Consider the following 21726-nt stretch of genomic DNA (forward strand, 5'->3'; position numbering starts at 1 on the left):
CTAATAGTTAAAATCTTTTCATTAAAGAAGTTCATAAAGTCATTACCACTAAGGTTTATAGGAATGCTCAGCTCCACAGAGCTGTGACTCTCTGTCAGCCTGGCTACAGTGCTGAAGAGAAACCTGGGGTTGTTCTTATTTTTTTCTATTACTGATGAGTAATAGGCTGCTCTGGCATTACGGAGGGCCTTCTTATAAGTTTTAAGACTATCTCGCCAAACTAAGCGGGATTCTTCGAGATTAGTTGAGCCATATGCGTTCAAGCTTTGACGTTGCTTCAGTTTGCGGGTCTGAGGGTTATACCAGGGAGCAAACCTCCTCTTCCTCACTGTCTTCTTCTTCAGAGGGGCTATCGAGTCCAGTGTCATTCTCAGAGAGCCTGTGGCACTGTCAACAAGATGATCAATCTGGGACGGACTAAAGTTAGACCAGGAGTCCTCTGTTATATTGAGACGTGGTATCGAATCAAATACAGAAGGAATCGCTTCTTTAAATTTAGCTACAGCACTGTCAGTTAGACATCTGGTGTAGAAACTTTTGACTAACGGAGTACACTCCGGTAGTATAAATTCAAAAGTTATGAGGTTGTGGTCTGACAGAAGAGGATTCTGTGGGAAGGCGTTCAAATGCTCAATGTCAACGCCATAAGTAAGAACAAGATCAAGCGTGTGGCCAAAGCTGTGAGTGGGTTTCTGTACTCTCTGACAGAAGCCAATCGAGTCCAACAAGGAGATGAATGCAGCACTAAGGCAATCATTATCAACATCCACATGGATATTAAAATCTCCTACAATAATAACTTTATCAGTTTTAAGAACCAAACTTGATATAAATTCTGAGAATTCAGATATAAACTCTGAATATGGACCTGGTGGCCGGTACAGAATCACAAATAGAATTGGCTGTAGTGTTTTCCAGGTTGGATGTGAAAGACTAAGAACAAGGCTTTCAAATGAGGTGTAGTGTAATTTTGGTTGAGGATTAATTAATAGGCTCGATTCAAAGATGGCTGCTACTCCACCTCCTCGACCGGTGCCTCGAGGAATGTGAGTATTAATATGACTTGGAGGAGTCGATTCATTTAGGCAGACATATTCTTCATGGCTCAGCCAGGTTTCAGTTAGGCAACATAAATCAATGTGATTATCTGATATTAAATCATTTAGTAACACAGCTTTAGATGACAGAGATCTAATATTTAGGAGACCACATTTAATAGTCCTGTTTTGTTGCACTGCTGAAATAATGGTGTTAACTTGTATAAGGTTATTGTGTACGACTCCTCTTCTGCTTACTTTTGATTTATTTAATTGAAGTGGCCGTGGGACAGACACAGTCTCTACTCTAGAGTCATGGGTGGGTAACTGCTCGAATGGAAGAGCAGAGAAGGGTGTTAAACTACAACTCTGCTCCCGGTTCCTGATCTGAACCCTGGGTTGTCATGGATTAAGTCCGGTGATCAACTTGGTCACATAAGTGTCTCTCCGCTCTGCTCTATGAAAAGATGAATTTGCCCATAATATGCATCCACGTTCACCCATTTTTTAAATCAATAAGCCACTTTTTATGCCACTCTATTAAGTAATATTAAGGTGTTGCTTTTAACTATGTCTAAAAGCCATTAAATCACAATCGTTTCAACATTGTTTTTTCTCATGGCAATGAGCCCTTCCTTCTGTTTCACGTAGCCAGGAAGCCACATTAACTCTTAATTTCATTATTATTAATCTCATCATAACTGGACTTTTAACAGTATTCACTTGATGGACAGCACATCAAAGTAGGAAATAAGAACAATTAAGACATAGTCACATGTTGCTCTCCTGCTCTACTTTTGTGAAGAGGTAAACTGTCAACTGGACAACAACAACAACCAAACAAACGCTCCTGGATCCGTCCTGTCCAGACCAAGGAGCATTTTGTGTAATTTCTTGCAACAGAAAGGTATATTTCAATTATTTTCATTATGTTTAAAGTGTAATATTTTATAAGAGCGAACCAAGATGTTCATATCCGAACAAGAGGTCCGCTCTCAAACAGAATCAGAGGTGATTTGTTCAGGGTCAGGGAGGAGCCGTCCCTCATAAAGACGTTTTCTGTGTAGCCTGGGAAGTCAAACGCGAGCGCTCCCTCTTCTCAGCGTGCGACAGCGCTGGTGGTGTGTTGGCAGAATACTAATCCTCCTGGGTTGTGCAGCGCTGAGCCTCCAGATGCGCTTTACGCTTCCGTCAGGATATTTAGAACTCAGTTTGGCTTTATTTGATATTAACTTCCTCGAACCAGTGTTTTCCAGGGATTTGCTAGTAAAAGAAGGGATGGGTGCAGATTCAAGAAACACACGAAATCAGATTTCAAGGACACGTTTTTTTTCCAATATTAACACCAGAATTCTGCAGAGTGAGCACAAGATCAAAATGAGACACAAAGCATTCCCTTATGTTACACTATGCCCTTCATTGTCCTTATGATCAAAGCATAATCAAATAATCTTTCCACCACCCACACAGTCTGACAGACTGCCCTGAGAAGTCCTGGTTCTGGTTTTCCCCTGCCCCCCTTCCCTCCAGCGGGGCCCAGCATTGCAGCCACAGTCTCCAGCAGCAGATTAACGATGACGCACCAACCTCGTAGTTCTCTGGATCGCTTACCAAATCAGTCAATATGCCACTATTGGCGAAGATCTTTCGCCAATAGTGGCCAGCTTCTGAACGACAAACCAGCAGAGGGCTATTCATGCCGAAAAGCAAAACATGAATGTGAATGATGGCTCGAAAAAATGGTTCTGACCATTTAGATCTGCGCCTGCTGCACCAAACAAATGACACAATGGACAATTTACACCAAAATGTATTGTTTTGGGGTGACCTCTAGCTCATCTGGTAGTGGGCCGAGTTCTTAGCAGCGGCCCAGGTTTTTAATTCCGAGCCGTGGCTCTTTGTTCTGTGTCATCGTCAACAGCGTGCCGGAGCCCGGTGCGGGCAGACCGGCAGGTGTCTGCAATGGAGGTGCACACTGTAAATATTAAACCATCTAGCCTACTAATAGACAACATAAAGTATATTTTCATGTATTTAAAATTACAGTGAGGAACTTTAATGAAAATGACTCAGTTTATTACTAGTGCTGTGAAAAATAACGCGTTAACTCAGTTAATTAAATTACAGGTTTAACTAGTTATTTTCTTTTAACGCATTCCCCGGCAGCTATAAGCCTATAGCAGCATATCAAGGGCTGGACCAGGTGAACCTGATTCAGCCCTAACTATAAGCTCTGTCAAAGAGGAAAGTCTTCAGTCTACTCTTAAATGAGGTGACTGTGTCTGCCTTCCGGACTGAAATTGGAAGCTGGTTCCATAAAAGAGGAGCTTGATAACTAAAGGCTCTGGCTCCCATTCTACTTTTTAAGACTCTAGGAACTACAAGTAGTCCCGCATTTAGTGAGCGTAGCTCTCTAGTGGGGCAATATGGTACTACAAGCTCCTTAAGATATGATGGTGCATCACCAATCAAGGCTTTAAGAGAAGAATTTTAAAAGTGATTCTTGATTTTACTGGGAGCCAGTGCAGAGCAGCTAGTGCAGGAGTGATGTGATCTCTTTTCTTAGTTTTAGTGAGAACACGAGCTGCAGCATTCTGGATCAACTGGAGGGACCTAAGAGACTTATTAGAGCAGCCTGATAATAAGGAGTTGCAGTAATCCAGTCTCGAAGTAACAAACGCGTGAACCAATTTTTCTGCATCTTTTTGAGACAAGATATGCCTGATTTTTGAAATATTACGTAGATGAAAGAATGCAGTCCTTGAGATTTGCTTTACGTGGGAGTTAAAGGACAAGTCCCGATCAAAGATAACGCCAAGATTCTTTACAGTGGTATTGGATGCTAGGGCAATGCCGTCTACAGAAACCACATCACCAGATAATTGATCTCTGAGGTGCTCAGGGCCGATTAAAATTACTTCGGTTTTGTCTGAGTTTAACATCAAAAAGTTGCAGGTCATCCATGTTTTATGTCTTTAAGACATGCTTGAATTTTACCGAGTTGGTTGCTCTCCTCTGGTTTTATCGATAAATATAGTTGAGTATCATCTGCATAACAATGAAAGTTTATGGAGTGTTTCCTGATAATATTGCCCAAAGGAAGCATGTATAAGGTAAATAAAATTGGTCCAAGCACAGAACCTTGTGGAACTCCGTGATTAACGTTGGTGGTTATCGAGGCATCATCGTTTACAAATACAAATTGAGATCGATCTGATAAATAGGATTTAAACCAAATTAGTGCCGTGCCTGAAATGCCAATCGACTGCTCCAGTCTCTGTAACAGGATGTCATGGTCAATGGTGTCGAATGCAGCACTAAGGTCTAACAAGACCAGGACAGAGAGGAGTCCTTTATCTGCTGCCATTAAGAGGTCATTTGTAATTTTCACCAGTGCTGTCTCGGTGCTGTGGTGTTTTCTAAATCCTGATTGATTTGAAGGAGTGTGGTACGTGGCCTGTTAGCAGAGACACATTGATAATATCTAATAGAGAGCCGCCAATTAAAGGCAAAACGTCTTTAAGCAGCCTCGTGGGATGGGGTCCAAGAGACAGGTAGACGTGTTCGAAGTAGAAACCGTTGAAGATAATTGGTCACGGTTGATGGGAGAAAAGCCCTCCAAATATACACCAGGGCATACAGCGGTTTCCAAGGCCATTCCACTTGAGGACAGATTGGCACTGGTTAAGGGCAAGAGAATATTAATCTTGTCCCTAATAGTTAAAATCTTTTCATTAAAGAAGTTCATAAAGTCATTACCACTAAGGTTTATAGGAATGCTCGGCTCCACAGAGCTGTGACTCTCTGTCAGCCTGGCTACAGTGCTAAAGAGAAACCTGGGGTTGTTCTTATTTTTTTCTATTACTGATGAGTAATAGGCTGCTCTGGCATTACGGAGGGCCTTCTTATAAGTTTTAAGACTATCTCCCCAAACTAAGCGGGATTCTTCGAGATTAGTTGAGCCATATCACGTTCAAGCTTTCGTGACGTTGCTTCAGTTTGCGGGTCTGAGGGTTATACCAGGAGCAAACCTCCTCTTCCTCACTGTCTTCTTCTTCAGAGGGCTATCGAGTCCAGTGTCATTCTCAGAGAGCCTGTGGCACTGTCAACAAGATGATCAATCTGGGACGGACTAAAGTTAGACCAGGAGTCCTCTGGTATATTGAGGCGTGGTATCGAATCAAATACAGAAGGAATCGCTTCTTTAAATTTAGCTACAGCACTGTCAGTTAGACATCTGGTGTAGAAACTTTTGACTAACGGAGTACACTCCGGTAGTATAAATTCAAAAGTTATGAGGTTGTGGTCTGACAGAAGAGGATTCTGTGGGAAGGCGTTCAAATGCTCAATGTCAACGCCATAAGTAAGAACAAGATCAAGCGTGTGGCCAAAGCTGTGAGTGGGTTTCTGTACTCTCTGACAGAAGCCAATCGAGTCCAACAAGGAGATGAATGCAGCACTAAGGCAATCATTATCAACATCCACATGGATATTAAAATCTCCAACAATAATAACTTTATCGGTTTTAAGAACCAAACTTGATATAAATTCTGAGAATTCAGATATAAACTCTGAATATGGACCTGGTGGCGGTACAGAATCACAAATCGAATTGGCTGTAGTGTTTTCCAGGTTGGATGTGAAAGACTAAGAACAAGGCTTTCAAATGAGGTGTAGTGTAATTTTGGTTGAGGATTAATTAATAGGCTCGATTCAAAGATGGCTGCTACTCCACCTCCTCGACCGGTGCCTCGAGGAATGTGAGTATTAATATGACTTGGAGGAGTCGATTCATTCAGGCAGACATATTCTTCATGGCTCAGCCAGGTTTCAGTTAGGCAACATAAATCAATGTGATTATCTGATATGAAATCATTTAGTAACACAGCTTTAGATGACAGAGATCGAATATTTAGGAGACCACATTTAATAGTCCTGTTTTGTTGCACTGCTGAAATAATGGTGTTAACTTGTATAAGGTTATTGTGTACGACTCCTCTTCTGCTTACTTTTGATTTATTTAATTGAAGTGGCCGTGGGACAGACACAGTCTCTACTCTAGAGTCATGGGTGGGTAACTGCTCGAATGGAAGAGCAGAGAAGGGTGTTAAACTACAACTCTGCTCCCGGTTCCTGATCTGAACCCTGGGTTGTCATGGATTAAGTCCGGTGATCAACTTGGTCACATAAGTGTCTCTCCGCTCTGCTCTATGAAAAGATGAATTTGCCCATAATATGCATCCACGTTCACCCATTTTTTAAATCAAAAAGCCACTTTTTATGCCACTCTATTAAGTAATATTAAGGTGTTGCTTTTAACTATGTCTAAAAGCCATTAAATCACAGTCGTTTCAACATTGTTTTTTCTCATGGTAATGAGCCCTTCCTTCTGTTTCACGTAGCCAGGAAGCCACATTAACTCTTAATTTCATTATTATTAATCTCATCATAACTGGACTTTTAACAGTATTCACTTGATGGACAGCACATCAAAGTAGGAAATAAGAACAATTAAGACATAGTCACATGTTGCTCTCCTGCTCTACTTTTGTGAAGAGGTAAACTGTCAACTGGACAACAACAACAACCAAACAAACGCTCCTGGATCCGTCCTGTCCAGACCAAGGAGCATTTTGTGTAATTTCTTGCAACAGAAAGGTATATTTCTATTATTTTCATTATGTTTCAAGTGTCATATTTTATAAGAGCGAACCAAGATGTTCATATCCGAACAAGAGGTCCGCTCTCAAACAGAATCAGAGGTGATTTGTTCAGGGTCAGGGAGGAGCCGTCCCTCATAAAGACGTTTTCTGTGCAGCCTGGGAAGTCAAACGCGAGCGCTCCCTCTTCTCAGCGTGCGACAGCGCTGGTGGTGTGTTGGCAGAATACTAATCCTCCTGGGTTGTGCAGCGCTGAGCCTCCAGATGCGCTTTACGCTTCCGTCAGGATATTTAGAACTCAGTTTGGCTTTATTTGATATTAACTTCCTCGAACCAGTGTTTTCCAGGGATTTGCTAGTAAAAGAAGGGATGGGTGCAGATTCAAGAAACACACTAAATCAGATTTCAAGGACACGTTTTTTTTCAATATTAACACCAGAATTCTGCAGAGTGAGCACAAGATCAAAATGAGACACAAAGCATTCCCTTATGTTACACTATGCCCTTCATTGTCCTTATGATTAAAGCATAATCAAATAATCTTTCCACCACCCACACAGTCTGACAGACTGCCCTGAGAAGTCCTGGTTCTGGTTTTCCCCTGCCCCCCTTCCCTCCAGCGGGGCCCAGCATTGCAGCCACAGTCTCCAGCAGCAGATTAACGATGACGCACCAACCTCGTTGTTCTCTGGGTCGCTTACCAAATCAGTCAATATGCCACTTTTGGCAAAAGATCTCTTAACCAACTTCTGAACGACAAACCAGCAGAGGGCTATTCATGCCGAAAAGCAAAACATGAATGTGAAAGATGGCTCGAAAAAATGGTTCTGACCATTTAGATCTGCGCCTGCTGCACCAAACAAACGACACAATGGACAATTTACACCAAAATGTATTGTTTTGGGGTGACCTCTAGCTCATCTGGTAGTGGGCCGAGTTCTTAGCAGCGGCCCAGGTTTTTAATTCCGAGCCGTGGCTCTTTGTTCTGTGTCATCGTCAACAGCGTGCCGGAGCCCGGTGCGGGCAGACCGGCAGGTGTCTGCAATGGAGGTGTAAATGTCAAACCATCTACTAATAGACAACATAAAGTATATTTTCTAGGGCTGTGAAGCGATTAAAATTTTTAATCGGGTTAATCACAGGTTTTTGTGGATTAATCATGATTAATCACATATTACCGATATTCTCGGTATATTTTGTGAGAACATAGAGATTTATGACAAAAGACGGCTATACAGGACTGTCTCAGAAAATTAGAATATTGTGATGAAGTTCTTTATTTTCTGCAATGCAATTAAAAAAACAAAAATGTCATGCATTCTGGATTCATTACAAATCAACTGAAATATTGCAAGCCTTTTATTCTTTTAATATTGCTGATTATGGCTTACAGCTTAAGAAAACTCAAATATCCTATCTCTAAATATTAGAATATCATGAAAAAGTATACTAGTAGGGTATTAAACAAATCACTTGAATTGTCTAATTAACTCGAAACACCTGCAAGGGTTTCCTGAGCCTTGACAAACACTCAGCTGTTATAAATCTTTTTAACTTGGTCTGAGGAAATATTAAAATTTTATGAGATAGGATTTTAGAGTTTTCTTAAGCTGTAAGCCATAATCAGCAATATTAAAAGAATAAAAGGCTTGCAATATTTCAGTTGATTTGTAATGAATCCAGAATGCATGACATTTTTGTTTTTTTAATTGCATTACAGAAAATAAAGAACTTTATCACAATATTCTAATTTTCTGAGACAGTCCTGTATACATTTATACATTCTTCTATACAATGGTGCTGCAACTCAGCAGTTATTTAGCAGTTTTCTTCCATATGGAACATGAATACATCTTCATCCTAAACAGAATGTTTAACCCTCCTGTTACCTTTCGGGTCAATTTGACCCCATTCAATGTTTAATGTCGGTGTTCTTTGGGGTCAATTTGACCCCAGGCTGTTTTTCACTGTGTCAAACATATAAGAAATATCAACTTTTTTATTTATTTAAAGGGCTATTTAGGTAGTCAACAAACAAACATAAAGTACCTCACACTTAAACTTGGGAAGCAATATTAATTCTAATAATTTTCTGGAGGTTTTAATTGCTGGGGTCAAATTGACCCCGAGGATAAAATATGTTAGTAAATGTAAAGGTAACAGGAGGGTTAAACAGAACATTTTTCTTGTTTGTCAACCATTAACTCCACCATGATCCAATCTAAAGGCCTCTAGTCTTCCTCTAGCAGCTGCTGAGGCAAACTGACTGTGTGGGTTTTCTTCATGAACTGGGCCGTGATGAAAGGGACGGCGGGGACACCGCTGCAAAGCTGAAACCTCACCGGCCCGGACACGGGGACAGATTGACAAGTGACTTTTTTTTTGCTCGGTCCCGATGCGCGCGCACGGAGCTCTGTGGCGCGAGACGGAGATCGATAAGTGTTAACGCAACGCGAAGAGACAGAAATGACATGCTGCTGTGGAGATACGATCAACAACAGACGTTTAGTTTAATAAAAGAACAAAGACGTGCTATAGAGAACATGTCAGGGGGCGGGCCAATCTTTTTAATGTCATGCGATCTACCAACACTACGCCGCGATCGACTGGCAGGTCGCGATCGACGTGTTGAGACCCTGATCTACAGGAAGTAAAAGTCGTAACAAGGTTTCCGGAGGTGAACCTGCGGAAGGATCATTACCGATGAACAGACCGTCTGCATGAGAGCGGACAGAGTTCAGATTGAAGTGGTGTATTGGAAGCTCATTTTGCATTTTTTTCGTCCCGACGACCAACAACAGACGGATTGGAAGCTCATTCTGCGCATGCGTTAAATGCGTTAAAAAAAAAAAAACTAGTTAAACCTGAAATTGAATTAACTGAGTTAACGCGTTATTTTTCACAGCACTAATATTTTCATGTATTTAAAATTACAGTGAGGAATTTAAATGAAAATGACTCAGTTTATTACGAATGCCTATGTAATAAATGAGACCAGATTGCTTATTTATGTATAGTTATTTTTTAAATATATTTTGGTGGCACTGGATTTTGCGTGAAATCAAACAAAAGCATGCAGTTTTACCAACAACCTCTTCAACTCAGAATCCAGCGGGGTCTCCAGCAGCCCACACCAACACCACGCTGATGGAGACCCGCTTGGACAGAAGGCAGGCACGGGAGAACCAGAACCAGGACTGAGCAGGGCAGACTGTCAGACCCTGCTGCAGTAAAATAAGAGGTTTTCTAAAGGGTCCCTAACGCCCTGAAACAAGACCACTTTTATCTGAAGGGGCCGCCAAAATCAAGAGCAGCCCATTTCCCCACCCACCCCTCACTGCATGCGCGTGAGATTGATGGATGTGGGTTGGATGCTCGACTACTTTTTGCTCTTTGCTCGTAAGATTATTGTAATCGAGGCTGATCAGGCCCGTGGCTGGTTGTGAATCAATCTTTGAAGTCGACACCAGCCTCTCAGTGGGGACGACTGTTTTTTTTCTTTTACTGTGCAGTGAAAGTACGGGGGCTCTCCCACAGTGTAAATGACACATCGGAAGCTAAACTGCCATTATCAGTTGTTGTAAGAGGTGCCACCATGTTAGCATTTGCATATATTAGACTAAGTCAGCGGGGCTGTTTGCACAGAGATAATGAAGCTGCAGTGACTCTGGACACCTGTGAAGGTAAGAGGCAGCCTGCAAACCGCTCACCTATCTGATTGTTCAGCACCACATTTCAAATGGAATTCTCCCTGTGACGACACACTTAGCTGTAGGCCAAATATTGCCAGACAGAATATTTGGATGAGTTACAATAATTATTATCTGTAAATGCTAAAATCCCTGCGTGTGTGCTGTAGATACAAGTCGTCCAAATGGGACAACATAACGCGCTGTTTGCTCACGACTCACGAGCTCTAGAAAGAAGGATGGAGGCTCGTTCTGATCCGTCGATCGGCAGGTCGACATCGGCTGGACTGAGCCTTCCAACGGTTACGCATGACGATGGAAAAATACATTGCTTCTATGATGTGACAACCCCGTGGTTACGGTTTGATTCGGTAGTATGGCTGCAATTATGTGTGTAAATAAATATATCAATATAGTGGTGCAATGGATCATGAACCTTAGGGTTCAGTTTGTATCAGGGATCAAACTCACAGATCGAATTAGCACAAAAGGAAAATGGGAGAAAATATAGCTTTTAGATCATTGATCACATTTTGTTCAACCTATAGGGCCTACTAATTATTTGATAATATTAACAGATACAGATTCCATTGTTGTTTGGTTATGCAACTTGTTTGCCACCGTTCTAAAAAATCCTTTTATCCTTTTACTTTGTTATTGGACCTGCACTTCTCTTTTCTAGTCTTCTGACCACTCGAAGCGATTTCACACGACATGACATCATTCACACCCATTCATACCCTAAGAGGAGGAGCTGAGGTTCCACCTGCAGATCAGCAGTAACTAACATTAACACACATGCATACACCGTAGGCACAGCTATTTGGAGTTAAGTGTCTTGCCCAAGGACAGATGGACATGGGCGAGCGGAGCCGGGGATCGAACCGCAGATCCTCTGATTGAAGGACAACCTTGCGAGACAACCACTGAGCCATAGTCATATATCAGGGTTTTTTCTTTATAAAAACACACAATTTGCATGATAATGAGATTAAGGAGATGGTTTTCAGAAAATCTTGTCATTCTGAGTTTTCATGATGTATTCTTAAAGTTTTTATAAACAGGTTACAATTCATCTCTAATATATATTCATGTTGTGAAAACATCCCTTTCAAACAGCTGGATTTTTTCAAGTTTCTCAACAACAATATTTTACTACACTACTTCATTTACTTTTGCCCAATACTTGTTGGCACTGAACAGAGCCTGAACGCATCATAATGTAACTGAACATAACCTTTATTCGTTAGCCGTTAGCTGTGCTGCTATGTTAATAGCTCACCTGTTGATTGGTTGTTTATATCGTCACATGATGAGAGATCAGGGACTGGAAGAACATAAATGATGTCCTCATTCCATATTTTACTAAATATTGGCGGATAGAGATCATCAGTAAAACTTTATTTCACACTGTGAAGATGAATGTCAAACTGTGTCATTAATCCAGTGTGCACGTACGCGAAGAACCGTGTGGGGGCACCAGTACGGCTCACGGATCGACAGTGGTCACTTACACCACGAATATATATATATAGTGGCACATGTTTTCTTTCTTGCATACATTGCATTTTAGATCTATGTCTAAAGCACAGTGGTGGAAGAGACATTAAAGCATTTCACTGAACATTACAGAAACTTGAGTATGAGACAAATTACAAGTGAAACATATATAATAAAATACAATAATACCAGAGAAGAAAAGGCTCACCTGAAACACAGAACAGAGGTTCCTTTCATGTGACCTCTGACCTCATTACCTCCTGCTGTAGCTGAGACATCCATCAGTATTTGGAAGCTGTCAGTACAAACATGAGTCTGAAAAAGAGAAATCAATGCAATGTTCTGAGTGGGTCTGCTGACCCATTGTGTGCTTGTGAGTGTACGGACGTATGAGGGGCTTGTGGTCTGCTTTTCAATGCCCTGGCCTGGATGAGAACCCGTGCTGTCTGGTATGCTGCCGGCCTCATTAACAACAGGTGGGAGTTTGAGCACGCACACACACACACACACACACACATGTCCATGAGCTGCGTGTGTGTGCCAACATGCCTGGAAATTAACGATGTGAAATGCTCCCAGGTCCAGGGGACATGTCAGGAATGAGTTCATAAGCAGGATGCAGAGAGCGCGGACGAATGCCAAAATCACACTTCCTGCTACGACTACCTCGCATGGTGTCATCCACGCAGACCTCTTAACCTCTTACATATTATCCTACAATATTTAGTAAAGTGTTCGTTGGTCTGGTGGACCCGCTGCATTTTTTGCGTATAGGGTACTGAAGCAACTACATGTTGGTTAGTGTTGGAGCTATTTAATTTGACATTTGTATTTAGGTTTTATTGTAAAGTAATATTGATTGTTTATTGCTTATTTAGGTTATATTTTGATATGTTAGTTGTTTCTTATGATAGTTGTAGTTTAGTTTAATATATTTAGTTTTAGGTTCACTGATTGGGTAACACTGGGCACCTGTGGTTATATGTAGAGGTGGATAGGCACAGGACCAGCATGCACCAGGGTGGCCAATGGTTTTTTACCACAGCACAGAGAAGTGTCAACATTTAGTTTGTTCTTTTTTTGTTGGTTTAAGAAATAAATTATCAAAATACTAACAGGCGGAAATGGACAATACTTTCTTTTGCATGCGTCAACACCAAAACCCACGGTGCATCAGTGGTGGTTTGATTGATCTTTTTGTTTGATTACGGACGACAAATGGCCACTACAGTTAGTATCTGACCAGAGCCGTGCAAAGAGAGTATATATACAAAAAAAGAGCAATGCAGATATAAATACAGATATTTAGTTCATCCCAATTACAATCAATATAAACGGCATATATGGTTAATGTTTGCCCTTTACCTTTGTTAGATCAAATTTATGAATTAATATGCTGCCCGTTTTGGTTTTTCTTTTAACAATAAAATGTAATAAAAAAAGAAAATCTATTATAATGAAGATACAAGTGATGCTCCTGGCCACATATTCTCACATCCCTGTGTTGTGTACGCAGGAGTACCACCTTCTTGCTTTTCTTTCGCACATCAGATACACAAACTTGGACAAGTTGACCAGCCTGTTCCTTGGAGCCAGCAGTTGGGGTGGGAGCTCAGACCGGTTTTTCTGCATCTTTCCCACCATGACCAGCTTCCTCATTCAGAGCTCTGGTCCCAGCTTGTGCGAGGTAATTCACGTGTTGAATGTGATGTTGTGTCTCAAAGTCTTGTCCAGGACAACTCACAATCCTTGATGTTTCTGAGTGGCTCCTCCATCAGGCTTCCCTGTGTAGACGTATTAGTCACAGGCAGCCCAGATCTTTATACAAGAAGACCATTCAATTTCACCATTTTTTGACATCCACATTTCTTCATTTGTTGGCTGCTGGCGGGCTTGTTCTGGTCCTGGGGTTCATCTTCATTTTGTAACTATCTGATGCTCAATCTCAACCTCTGCTTTAAAGTCCCTGTCTGAATTTTCATGAAGGTGATCCTCACACTCTGAAACCTCTTTCTCTACATCATCACCAAAAGCTTCTATTTCTTCTAAAATCAATTGCAAGGCAAGACAGAGGGTAACATGAGTTGGTTATGGATACGGTGGCCATTCTTCAACCACAAGGTAGCTGGTTCGTTCCCTGGCATTGTAAGTGTCCTTGAGCAAAACACTGAACCCCAAGTTACACTCTAAAAATGCTTTGGATCAAATTTCCTGTATGTATGTAAATAATAAATAATTATAATTAAGTAAGAAATATTTTATATTGCTGTTTTGAGGGAAAGCAACGCTGATGCAGCGCTTCTCGCAACACAAAACAATACATATTAAATCATTTAAAAAACAGATAGGAGAAGTTTGCCTACTTTTCTTTTTGCGCATGCGTATTTAAGCACGCCGCTTTCGGTCATGTGACAATAACAACAGTCTCCGTATTTTCGGTCAGACGCTGGCAAACTTCTGCTGATACTTTTTCGTAACTATTTGCAAGATAAATATATGAATATTAATACAGCTAACGCCGCAAGAAGAAAGGTAAATAGGTGGAAACCAAGCGCTCCTTCTAAAGCTAACCGTGTCGCCCCGCTGCTGTCGGCTGAACGTTCCGGCCGAACCTCGGGTCGTCGGTCCCTGCAGGTCAACCGACATCATGGCTCCGCTCAAGTTCTGCGCGAATATCTCCTGGCTGTTCACGGAGCTGCCGGACTTCAGCCAGAGGATATACGCGGCCGCCTCGGCGGGCTTCCGGGCTGTGGAGGCAGCCTGGCTCTACGAGTCCGACCTGGAGGAGCTTCAGAGAGCCAGGGAGGCTACAGGGGTGGAGGTGGTCCTCATCAACACCCCGCCCGGTACCTGCAGCCTTCCAGCACCACCATCGAACACACACGCACACACTGTAGCCTACTGATTGTTCCATGCGTAGTAACACTTTGATGATGATGATGATGTGAATAAAGGATGCATGTGTTGCAGGAGATATAAAAAGAGGCGATCTGGGGCTTGGCGCCGTTCCTGGAAGAGAGGCAGAGTTCAGACGGGGTCTGGATCTGGCTCTGAAGTATGCAAGAGCTTTGGACTGCAAGAGGTGAGGCGTCAAGTCCCTTTAGTGCGGTTCTCTCCCTCCTGAGAGTCGGTGTGATGTGGAACAGAATATCTTGTGCATACCAAAGGAAAGAGACTTCGTGCAGCACATTTCAACCATAGAGGCAATACAATGGGCTTTCTCATTACATTTCTTATATATATTTATAATTATATCTTTCTACTCGGCCCCGACCAGTCCCTCAGACATTTGATGCTGAAAACCAGCCCCAGGGCCTGGTTTCCTCCAGACATGAGGATAAATAGTCCAGTCTTGGTTTCATCAGACCAGAGTCTAGATGCTCTCAGTCTGAGAGTCCTTAAGTTTAGGTCGCTTGTCTAAGTTGTCTTACTGAGACCGATTGCTCATTCCAAACGACTCCCAGCTCTCGAAAGTCCCATTTGTTCCAGAGTTCTCGGCTCTTGGGAACCGTCAATGCAGCACAAATGTTTCTGTCGCCTTCCCTGAGATCTGAACCTCCACACGGTCTCTGGGCTCAGGGTTGATACTTTCCCCTCATGACTTGCTTTTGGTTCTGCTGTCAAGGTGTAGAAAAGTCTCTCAGATGAACTGAATTTGACGGTCCAGGGGTATACACACACACACACTCCCCTTCAAAAGTTATGGGTCACCCAGACAAATTCATGTTTTCCATGAAAACTCACCTTTATTTATCAAATGAATAGAAAACATAGTCAAGATATTGACAAGGTTAGAAATAATGATTTTTATTTGAAATATCAATTTTGTTTTCTTCTAACTCAAAGGAAGGCTAGTTTTACAGCTTCTCTCACCAGCATAACTGTTTTCAGCTGTGCTAACATAATTGCACAAGGGTTTTCTAATCATCCATTTGTCTTCTTAGGCCGGTATACAGCAAACACAATGCACCATTTAGAATACTGGAAATGGACCTCTGTACACCTATGTAGATATTTCATTAAGAAACAGACGTTTCCACCTAGAATAGTCATTTACCACATTAACAAAGTGTAGTGTATTTCTGATTAAATTAATGTTATCTTCATTGAAAAAAACTGTGCCTTTATTTGAAAAACAAGGATGGTTTTTTTCTTTTTTCTAAGTGACCCCAAACTTTTGAACGGTAGTATATGTGGATGAACTAGAAAGTTAATTTATAATAATGCTCATTGAAATAATTAGAATTGTTTTAGTTACTGAGATGGTTCTTTTTTTCAGGGTGTTTGTGTTCTGTGATGAGGAAACAGCCTTAATGCGAGGGTCCAAAAGCGGAATCAAATTTATGAACCACATATTTCTGATGAATTCCTCAGGATCCACCTGATGGCAGGGAGAGTTCCTGAGGGCTCACACAGAACAGAGGTTGCCAAGGAGATGGAGGCCATCTTTGTGCAGAACCTAAACTATGCTGCTGATATCTTCTCAAAGGTCGGTGACCTTTTCTGTCCAACATGACAACTCCCAGCAGTATGAACCAAATGCAGAAAGATAGTAGGATACCACAAAGAGAGAATAGAATATATGTGTACGATTATAACACATTTAAATATGAAGTATATCCACACATCTGTCCAAAATCAAAACTAAATTGTTACAAAATGAGAAAGACCTTTTGAAACTCCAGAGGTATGGCTCTCTAAATGACATTCTATAGAGACCTATTGATTTATTATTTAATACACAACCCTGCAACACATTATCAAATATATCAGAATTCAAATTATGTATTATCTATAATGCATTAATCTGTAAAGTATTTAGTTTCAGCTAAAATCGCTATGTGTGTTAAGAGCTGGAGTCAGGAATTATTTCACCCATCACTTCCTCCAGAAGCTGCACACAGTCGCTGCACACAGGGGTTCATCGAGATCCAGTTGTAGCCCGTAACCCCCTACAACTGCAAATTGTCTATTTTTGTAAGCCTGTGGATTCATGATAATGTTATTTGATCTCATGTCCCACGACTATAAATAACTTTAGACTCCACTGAATATATAGAAAAGCTTTGTCCTCAGGCTTTTATTAGTCTGGAAGTAGTCAAAACAGTAAAATACCCAAACCTCTTTTGAACCAAATCACATTATTGTGGGTTCTTTGAATAACTAGTGTAATAACTAACATGATGTTTTTACTTCCATTCATTGAAAGTAGACTGTAGAGAGGAAATGACTCATTCTCATGTGTTTGGTTGTATTGGACAAGGATATTGTGGTAGTCATAAAGCGGCAGCACTGTAGGTATGTGACTGTCACAGCACCCTCAGTGGATGGTTCTTAATGGAGTTGGTGACGATGTGAATGCTGTGAAATGTCCCTGCTCCTCACAGGAAGGAATCACTGGTTTGATTGAGCCAATCAACACGAGGATGACAGATCCCAGGTACTTCCTGGACTCTCCTCATCAGGGTGAGACGCTGTCCCGTTGAGACAGTCAGGCAAATGCAACTTAACCGTTGGGAAACAATTAAGGCAGCGTTCGTTCCTTGAGTCCTTTAATCTTTGCACTCGCCCGTCGTGCCACGACGTTGACCTACTCTTGATCTCCAGTGTGGGAATCAGGAAAATGTCCTTTTCATGTCATATTTCTGATATTATTGAATGCATGTTAAAAGCCAGCCAGTAAGAAGTAATTCTGCCTCCATCGACATGTTGTGATGCGAGTGAAGGGCACATTCTGTAATTCAAGCACAAAGTAGACTTGATGCTGCAGTACATATAGAATATAAAATGGTCCTGCATGAGAGTCAGTCTTAGCTCATCCTCCTTTTTGTGTCTGTAGCTGCTGCCATACTGGAGAAGGTCGGGAAGCCCAACATCAAGCTGCAAATGGTGGGTGCTCTTGAAAATAGAAGGAATGACAAGATATGATGAAACTGTCGACTTAACACGCGTGTGAACGGTTTCAGGACATCTTTCACTGGCAAATAATGGATGGAAACCTGACATGGAACATACACAAGTATTTACCTATAATTGGTGAGTAGGATGTGAGATGAAATATGATGTACTCGAATCCTTCAGCTTTTATGACCAGTGACCTCATTTTGCATTGGCTTCTTATCCCTTTGATCTTAATTCCTCTTTTAATCCCCCAACACATCATCTCGTATACCAGTGACCTTTAGATATCTTGGAATTGACATTATTTACCCTTCGTTACAGTCAGTGGTCTCAAATGATGTTATTGATATTGTAATCCTATTGAACTATGCTGGAACTGATGGAGTCTGTTTGGTCGTCGGGCAGCGAGTCTCAGGAGTTTTTGCACATTTCTGCAGCTTGTCTACAACCATCGACACATGACCCTTTTTTGTTTTACTTTAATTCCTTAAGATGTAGAGGAGTTTGGATCAGAGACATGGTGGACTCTCTGTAAATCGGTGGAGCTTTTAATTTCCTACAATAAAGATGTGGCAGAAAAGACTAGACTGTGCTCGGGATAAACACGTGAAGATGTGAAGCCGAGTGTTGTTGGCCAGAGAGTACAGCCTCTGGAGCTGATCGAGATGAACTCTTCCTCAGGTCATGTTCAGATTGCTCAGGTTCCAGGCAGGAATGAGCCGGACAGTGATGGAGAGCTCAACTACAGATACCTGTTCAACACACTGGAGAACCTCCACTACCAGGGATATGTCGGCTGTGAATACAAGCCACTGGGTGAGTGCTCTTCTTGTTATTATATTATGGAACCCGATTAGAACCAACAAATATACATGTGTATAATGATCTCTGTCCTTTAGGCTCCACAGAGGAGGGTCTGGGTTGGATGAAAGAGTGCTTCAAGGAGTAGCTGGACAGTTTATAGGGGCCAAACACATACAATCTACATACCTGCAAACTTGTCACCTTTCGGTGAAATTCACCGTTTTGAAATCAAAATAGGTCATCCAAGTGAATCGTGTAGATCCGAAGAGTTTTTGTTTTGGGGTAGGGGGGGGGGGGGTCAACTGGTCGGCCGGCGTTTATGAGATTGGAGTGAGACACGGAGAAAATGTGATGTGGTGATCTTCGCAATAAAACATCTTTGATGGGACGTGTCGCGTCTCGGCCAATCAGCGTTCAGATGTCGACAGCGTTTAGGGGGTTTAGGTTAGCTTGAATGTCACCCCGCTACATCTACTGCTGTCACGCTGCACGGTGTAGCGATACTAACAAAGTACCCGTACGTTAAACACGATATGATTTAGCATATTTTTTGTTTCAATACTTCATTAAAAGAGCGATCAGAGCGCACGCGCTGCTCCGTGTCACGCTGTCTGCACGCAATGCGCTGCGCAGCGCTCACAGCGAGTGGCGTCAAGTGGCGGAGCTTTTGAGACTTAGTCTTCAGCTTTAAAAAAAAGAAGAAAAAGATGATTCCAGAAGTGAAATGTTTCAGTTCTTTGTCTCCAAGGCAGACAGTCTGTAAAGTTCTGTAACTCTACAGCTGCTCATCCTGATGAACTCTGTATCATCTGGTCAGATACTGACTAGGCTACAGGCCTCATAGTGTATAATCAATGCTATGATGGGACCATGTAGTTTCATTAATATCTGGCTGTAATACTAATAATACTGCCATTTGTTAAGTGTTGAAAAAGTGAACCATACAGATGTTTTATTTCTTACTATTATAGATAAATATACCAGGATCAAATGTATGGCATCATATTGTTTTTATGGTATTGTATCGAATTCTGGTATCATGATATTTATGGCAGGTATCGTATAGAAGTTATAATGTTAGTGACAGCCAGGTAGAGGCAGAACAGACTCAGGGAACAGTCAAGGAACAGAGTCATGGCTCAGCAGAGCTCACGAGTCCTTGTTGTTCAGGCCAAAAAAAGGGAAGTTGGTTTATGAATGACTTTAACCATATGATATATAATGACAATGCATATTTTTTATTACTATCATTATATCATTAATAATATTTCTACTTTATACATTTTGTTGTAAAACTACCAAAGTTCAGCTAAAAATATTATTAGATTAATCAATTAGTTGCTTAACCCTTGTGTTGCCTTCGGGTCAATTTGACCCGATTCAATGTTTCACCCTCCTGTTACCTTTATATTTACTAACATATTTTACCCTTGAGGTCAATATGACCCCAGCTATTAAAATCTCCAGAAAATTATTAGAATTAATATTGTTTTCCAAGTTTAAGTGTGAGGTACTTTATGTTTGTTTGTTGACTCCCGAAAGAACACCGACATTAAACATTGAATCGGGTCAAATTGACCCGAAGGCAACACAAGGGTTAAGAGAAGAAAAAAGGAAGAAAAAAGTTGTTGATAATAATTTCACTTTAAATATTTAAAAAAACATTTTATGGTTCCAGCTTCTTAAATTTGAAGATGTGCTACTTTTCCATTTTTTCTAATTTGAATGATTTTTAAATATTGTTATACTTGTGTTCGCCAGTAGGGGGCAGTAACGGGTTTTGCCATGACTGGTGCTGTAATTCTCGTCTTAAACAAACAAGTTAGATCAGCGTAACACAGACAGTGACGCAGCTGTTGATGCGAGTCTCTTGGTGTTTACAGAGAAACGTACATAAGCATCATATATATATTAATGTTATGTTCGCTCGCTTTTATATTTTGACAGTTATTAACTGTGTAGAAGTTAAAGTGAAGACAGTTAATTAAGGCTAGCGGATGTTAATCGCGCGCTCGCGTTTTACCACCATTGTACAATGTCTGCTGGCCTGAGAATTACATTGTTCCATGAAAGATTAGATAGTTACATGTTGTGTCCCGTGACAGATATAAACAGTAGTATGCACACACATAAGTACATATATACATACACAACATGTACATGCATATAAAGTTTAAACAGGTTTCCTGGTGGAAGTCACTTGTCAGTGCCTTCGATCTCCGTGACCTTGTCCGTCACCATGGAAACATTGTCACATGACATGTAAGGACTCTGGTTCTGTGCTGTGACGTCGCTACTCGCTAGTGACGTCACGGAGCACCGAACCAGAGTCTGTATATAGAAGTGATTTCCAGCAGGAATTCAGTCTGTGAATCTCACAGAAACCCCTCCACCCCTTCTCCATTCAGCCACTTCCCGGGGTGTGGGCCTCTGATGAGATATCACAGACAGGGTGGGTGGGCAGGTTTATTATATATGATATATTATTGGTTATTGGATAAAAGAGGAACAAAAGGAATTAATTTCTAAAATAATTTAGAAATTAAAAAAGTGTTCAAGTGCACACAATTCAGGAAGTTACTTGATTTGTAAAATAGTGTAACGTGGGACTTGTTAACCTGTGTGATTGTCGCTCAAGTGGACCGTAGAGATTTCTCTGAATGGGCTTCGCTCCTATTCACACCTGGGCCCATGCAAAATAAATATTACTGAATATTTCAAGGTGTGGCGGCCATATATATATATATATATATATATACACATCTATTATATTCTTATTAGAAGGGTCTGAGCAGAGGACCTCCACCCCGTTGTCACCTTTTTCACCCCTCATGAGTTTGCAGGTATGAATCTAAGTATGTACTATACTTTGATATAGTGTCATGTATATTTGACTGTTTACATGACAATTTCTCATCTAAAATGTGTCATTAAATCACCAGTGGTTCTATCGCTCGATCAACACTTATTTTCTCAAATAACAATAAAACTGTTTGACCATGTATAGATGACTGTTTCACTGTGAAAAATAAATTGTGATCATTCTAATTCCTAAACTCATGGCTGTGTCCTATCCTTTAGCTCCTAGCTCATCTCAGGAAACCTTACTATAACCGTTTAATTGATTATTCAATC

At 41.2% G+C, this 21726-nt stretch overlaps 1 protein-coding gene across 1 annotated transcript; it reads left to right on the forward strand.

Annotated features, from left to right (window-relative positions):
- Positions 1-14327: 14327 nt before the first annotated feature.
- Positions 14328-19396, forward strand: hyi (hydroxypyruvate isomerase). The gene is made up of 8 exons (XM_056414264.1): positions 14328-14732; positions 14857-14968; positions 16261-16375; positions 17274-17352; positions 17726-17775; positions 17853-17922; positions 18469-18603; positions 18687-19396. Exons 1-8 carry the CDS (start codon positions 14534-14536, stop codon positions 18734-18736), a joined length of 810 nt encoding a protein of 269 aa, XP_056270239.1. The 5' UTR covers positions 14328-14533; the 3' UTR covers positions 18737-19396.
- Positions 19397-21726: the final 2330 nt, after the last annotated feature.

This window comes from Pseudoliparis swirei, chromosome 5 (genome assembly GCF_029220125.1).
Source record: "Pseudoliparis swirei isolate HS2019 ecotype Mariana Trench chromosome 5, NWPU_hadal_v1, whole genome shotgun sequence".
In the NCBI taxonomy this organism is placed as follows: Eukaryota; Metazoa; Chordata; class Actinopteri; order Perciformes; family Liparidae; genus Pseudoliparis; species Pseudoliparis swirei.

Coding starts and splice junctions, on each gene's coding strand:
- hyi (XM_056414264.1), top strand. CDS start 14,534: ATGGCTCCGCTCAAGTTCTGCGCGAATATCTCCTGGCTGTTCACGGAG. Junction 16,376..17,273: donor CTGCTGATATCTTCTCAAAG/GTCGGTGACCTT, acceptor TGCTCCTCACAG/GAAGGAATCACTGGTTTGAT. Junction 18,604..18,686: donor CTGTGAATACAAGCCACTGG/GTGAGTGCTCTT, acceptor TCTGTCCTTTAG/GCTCCACAGAGGAGGGTCTG.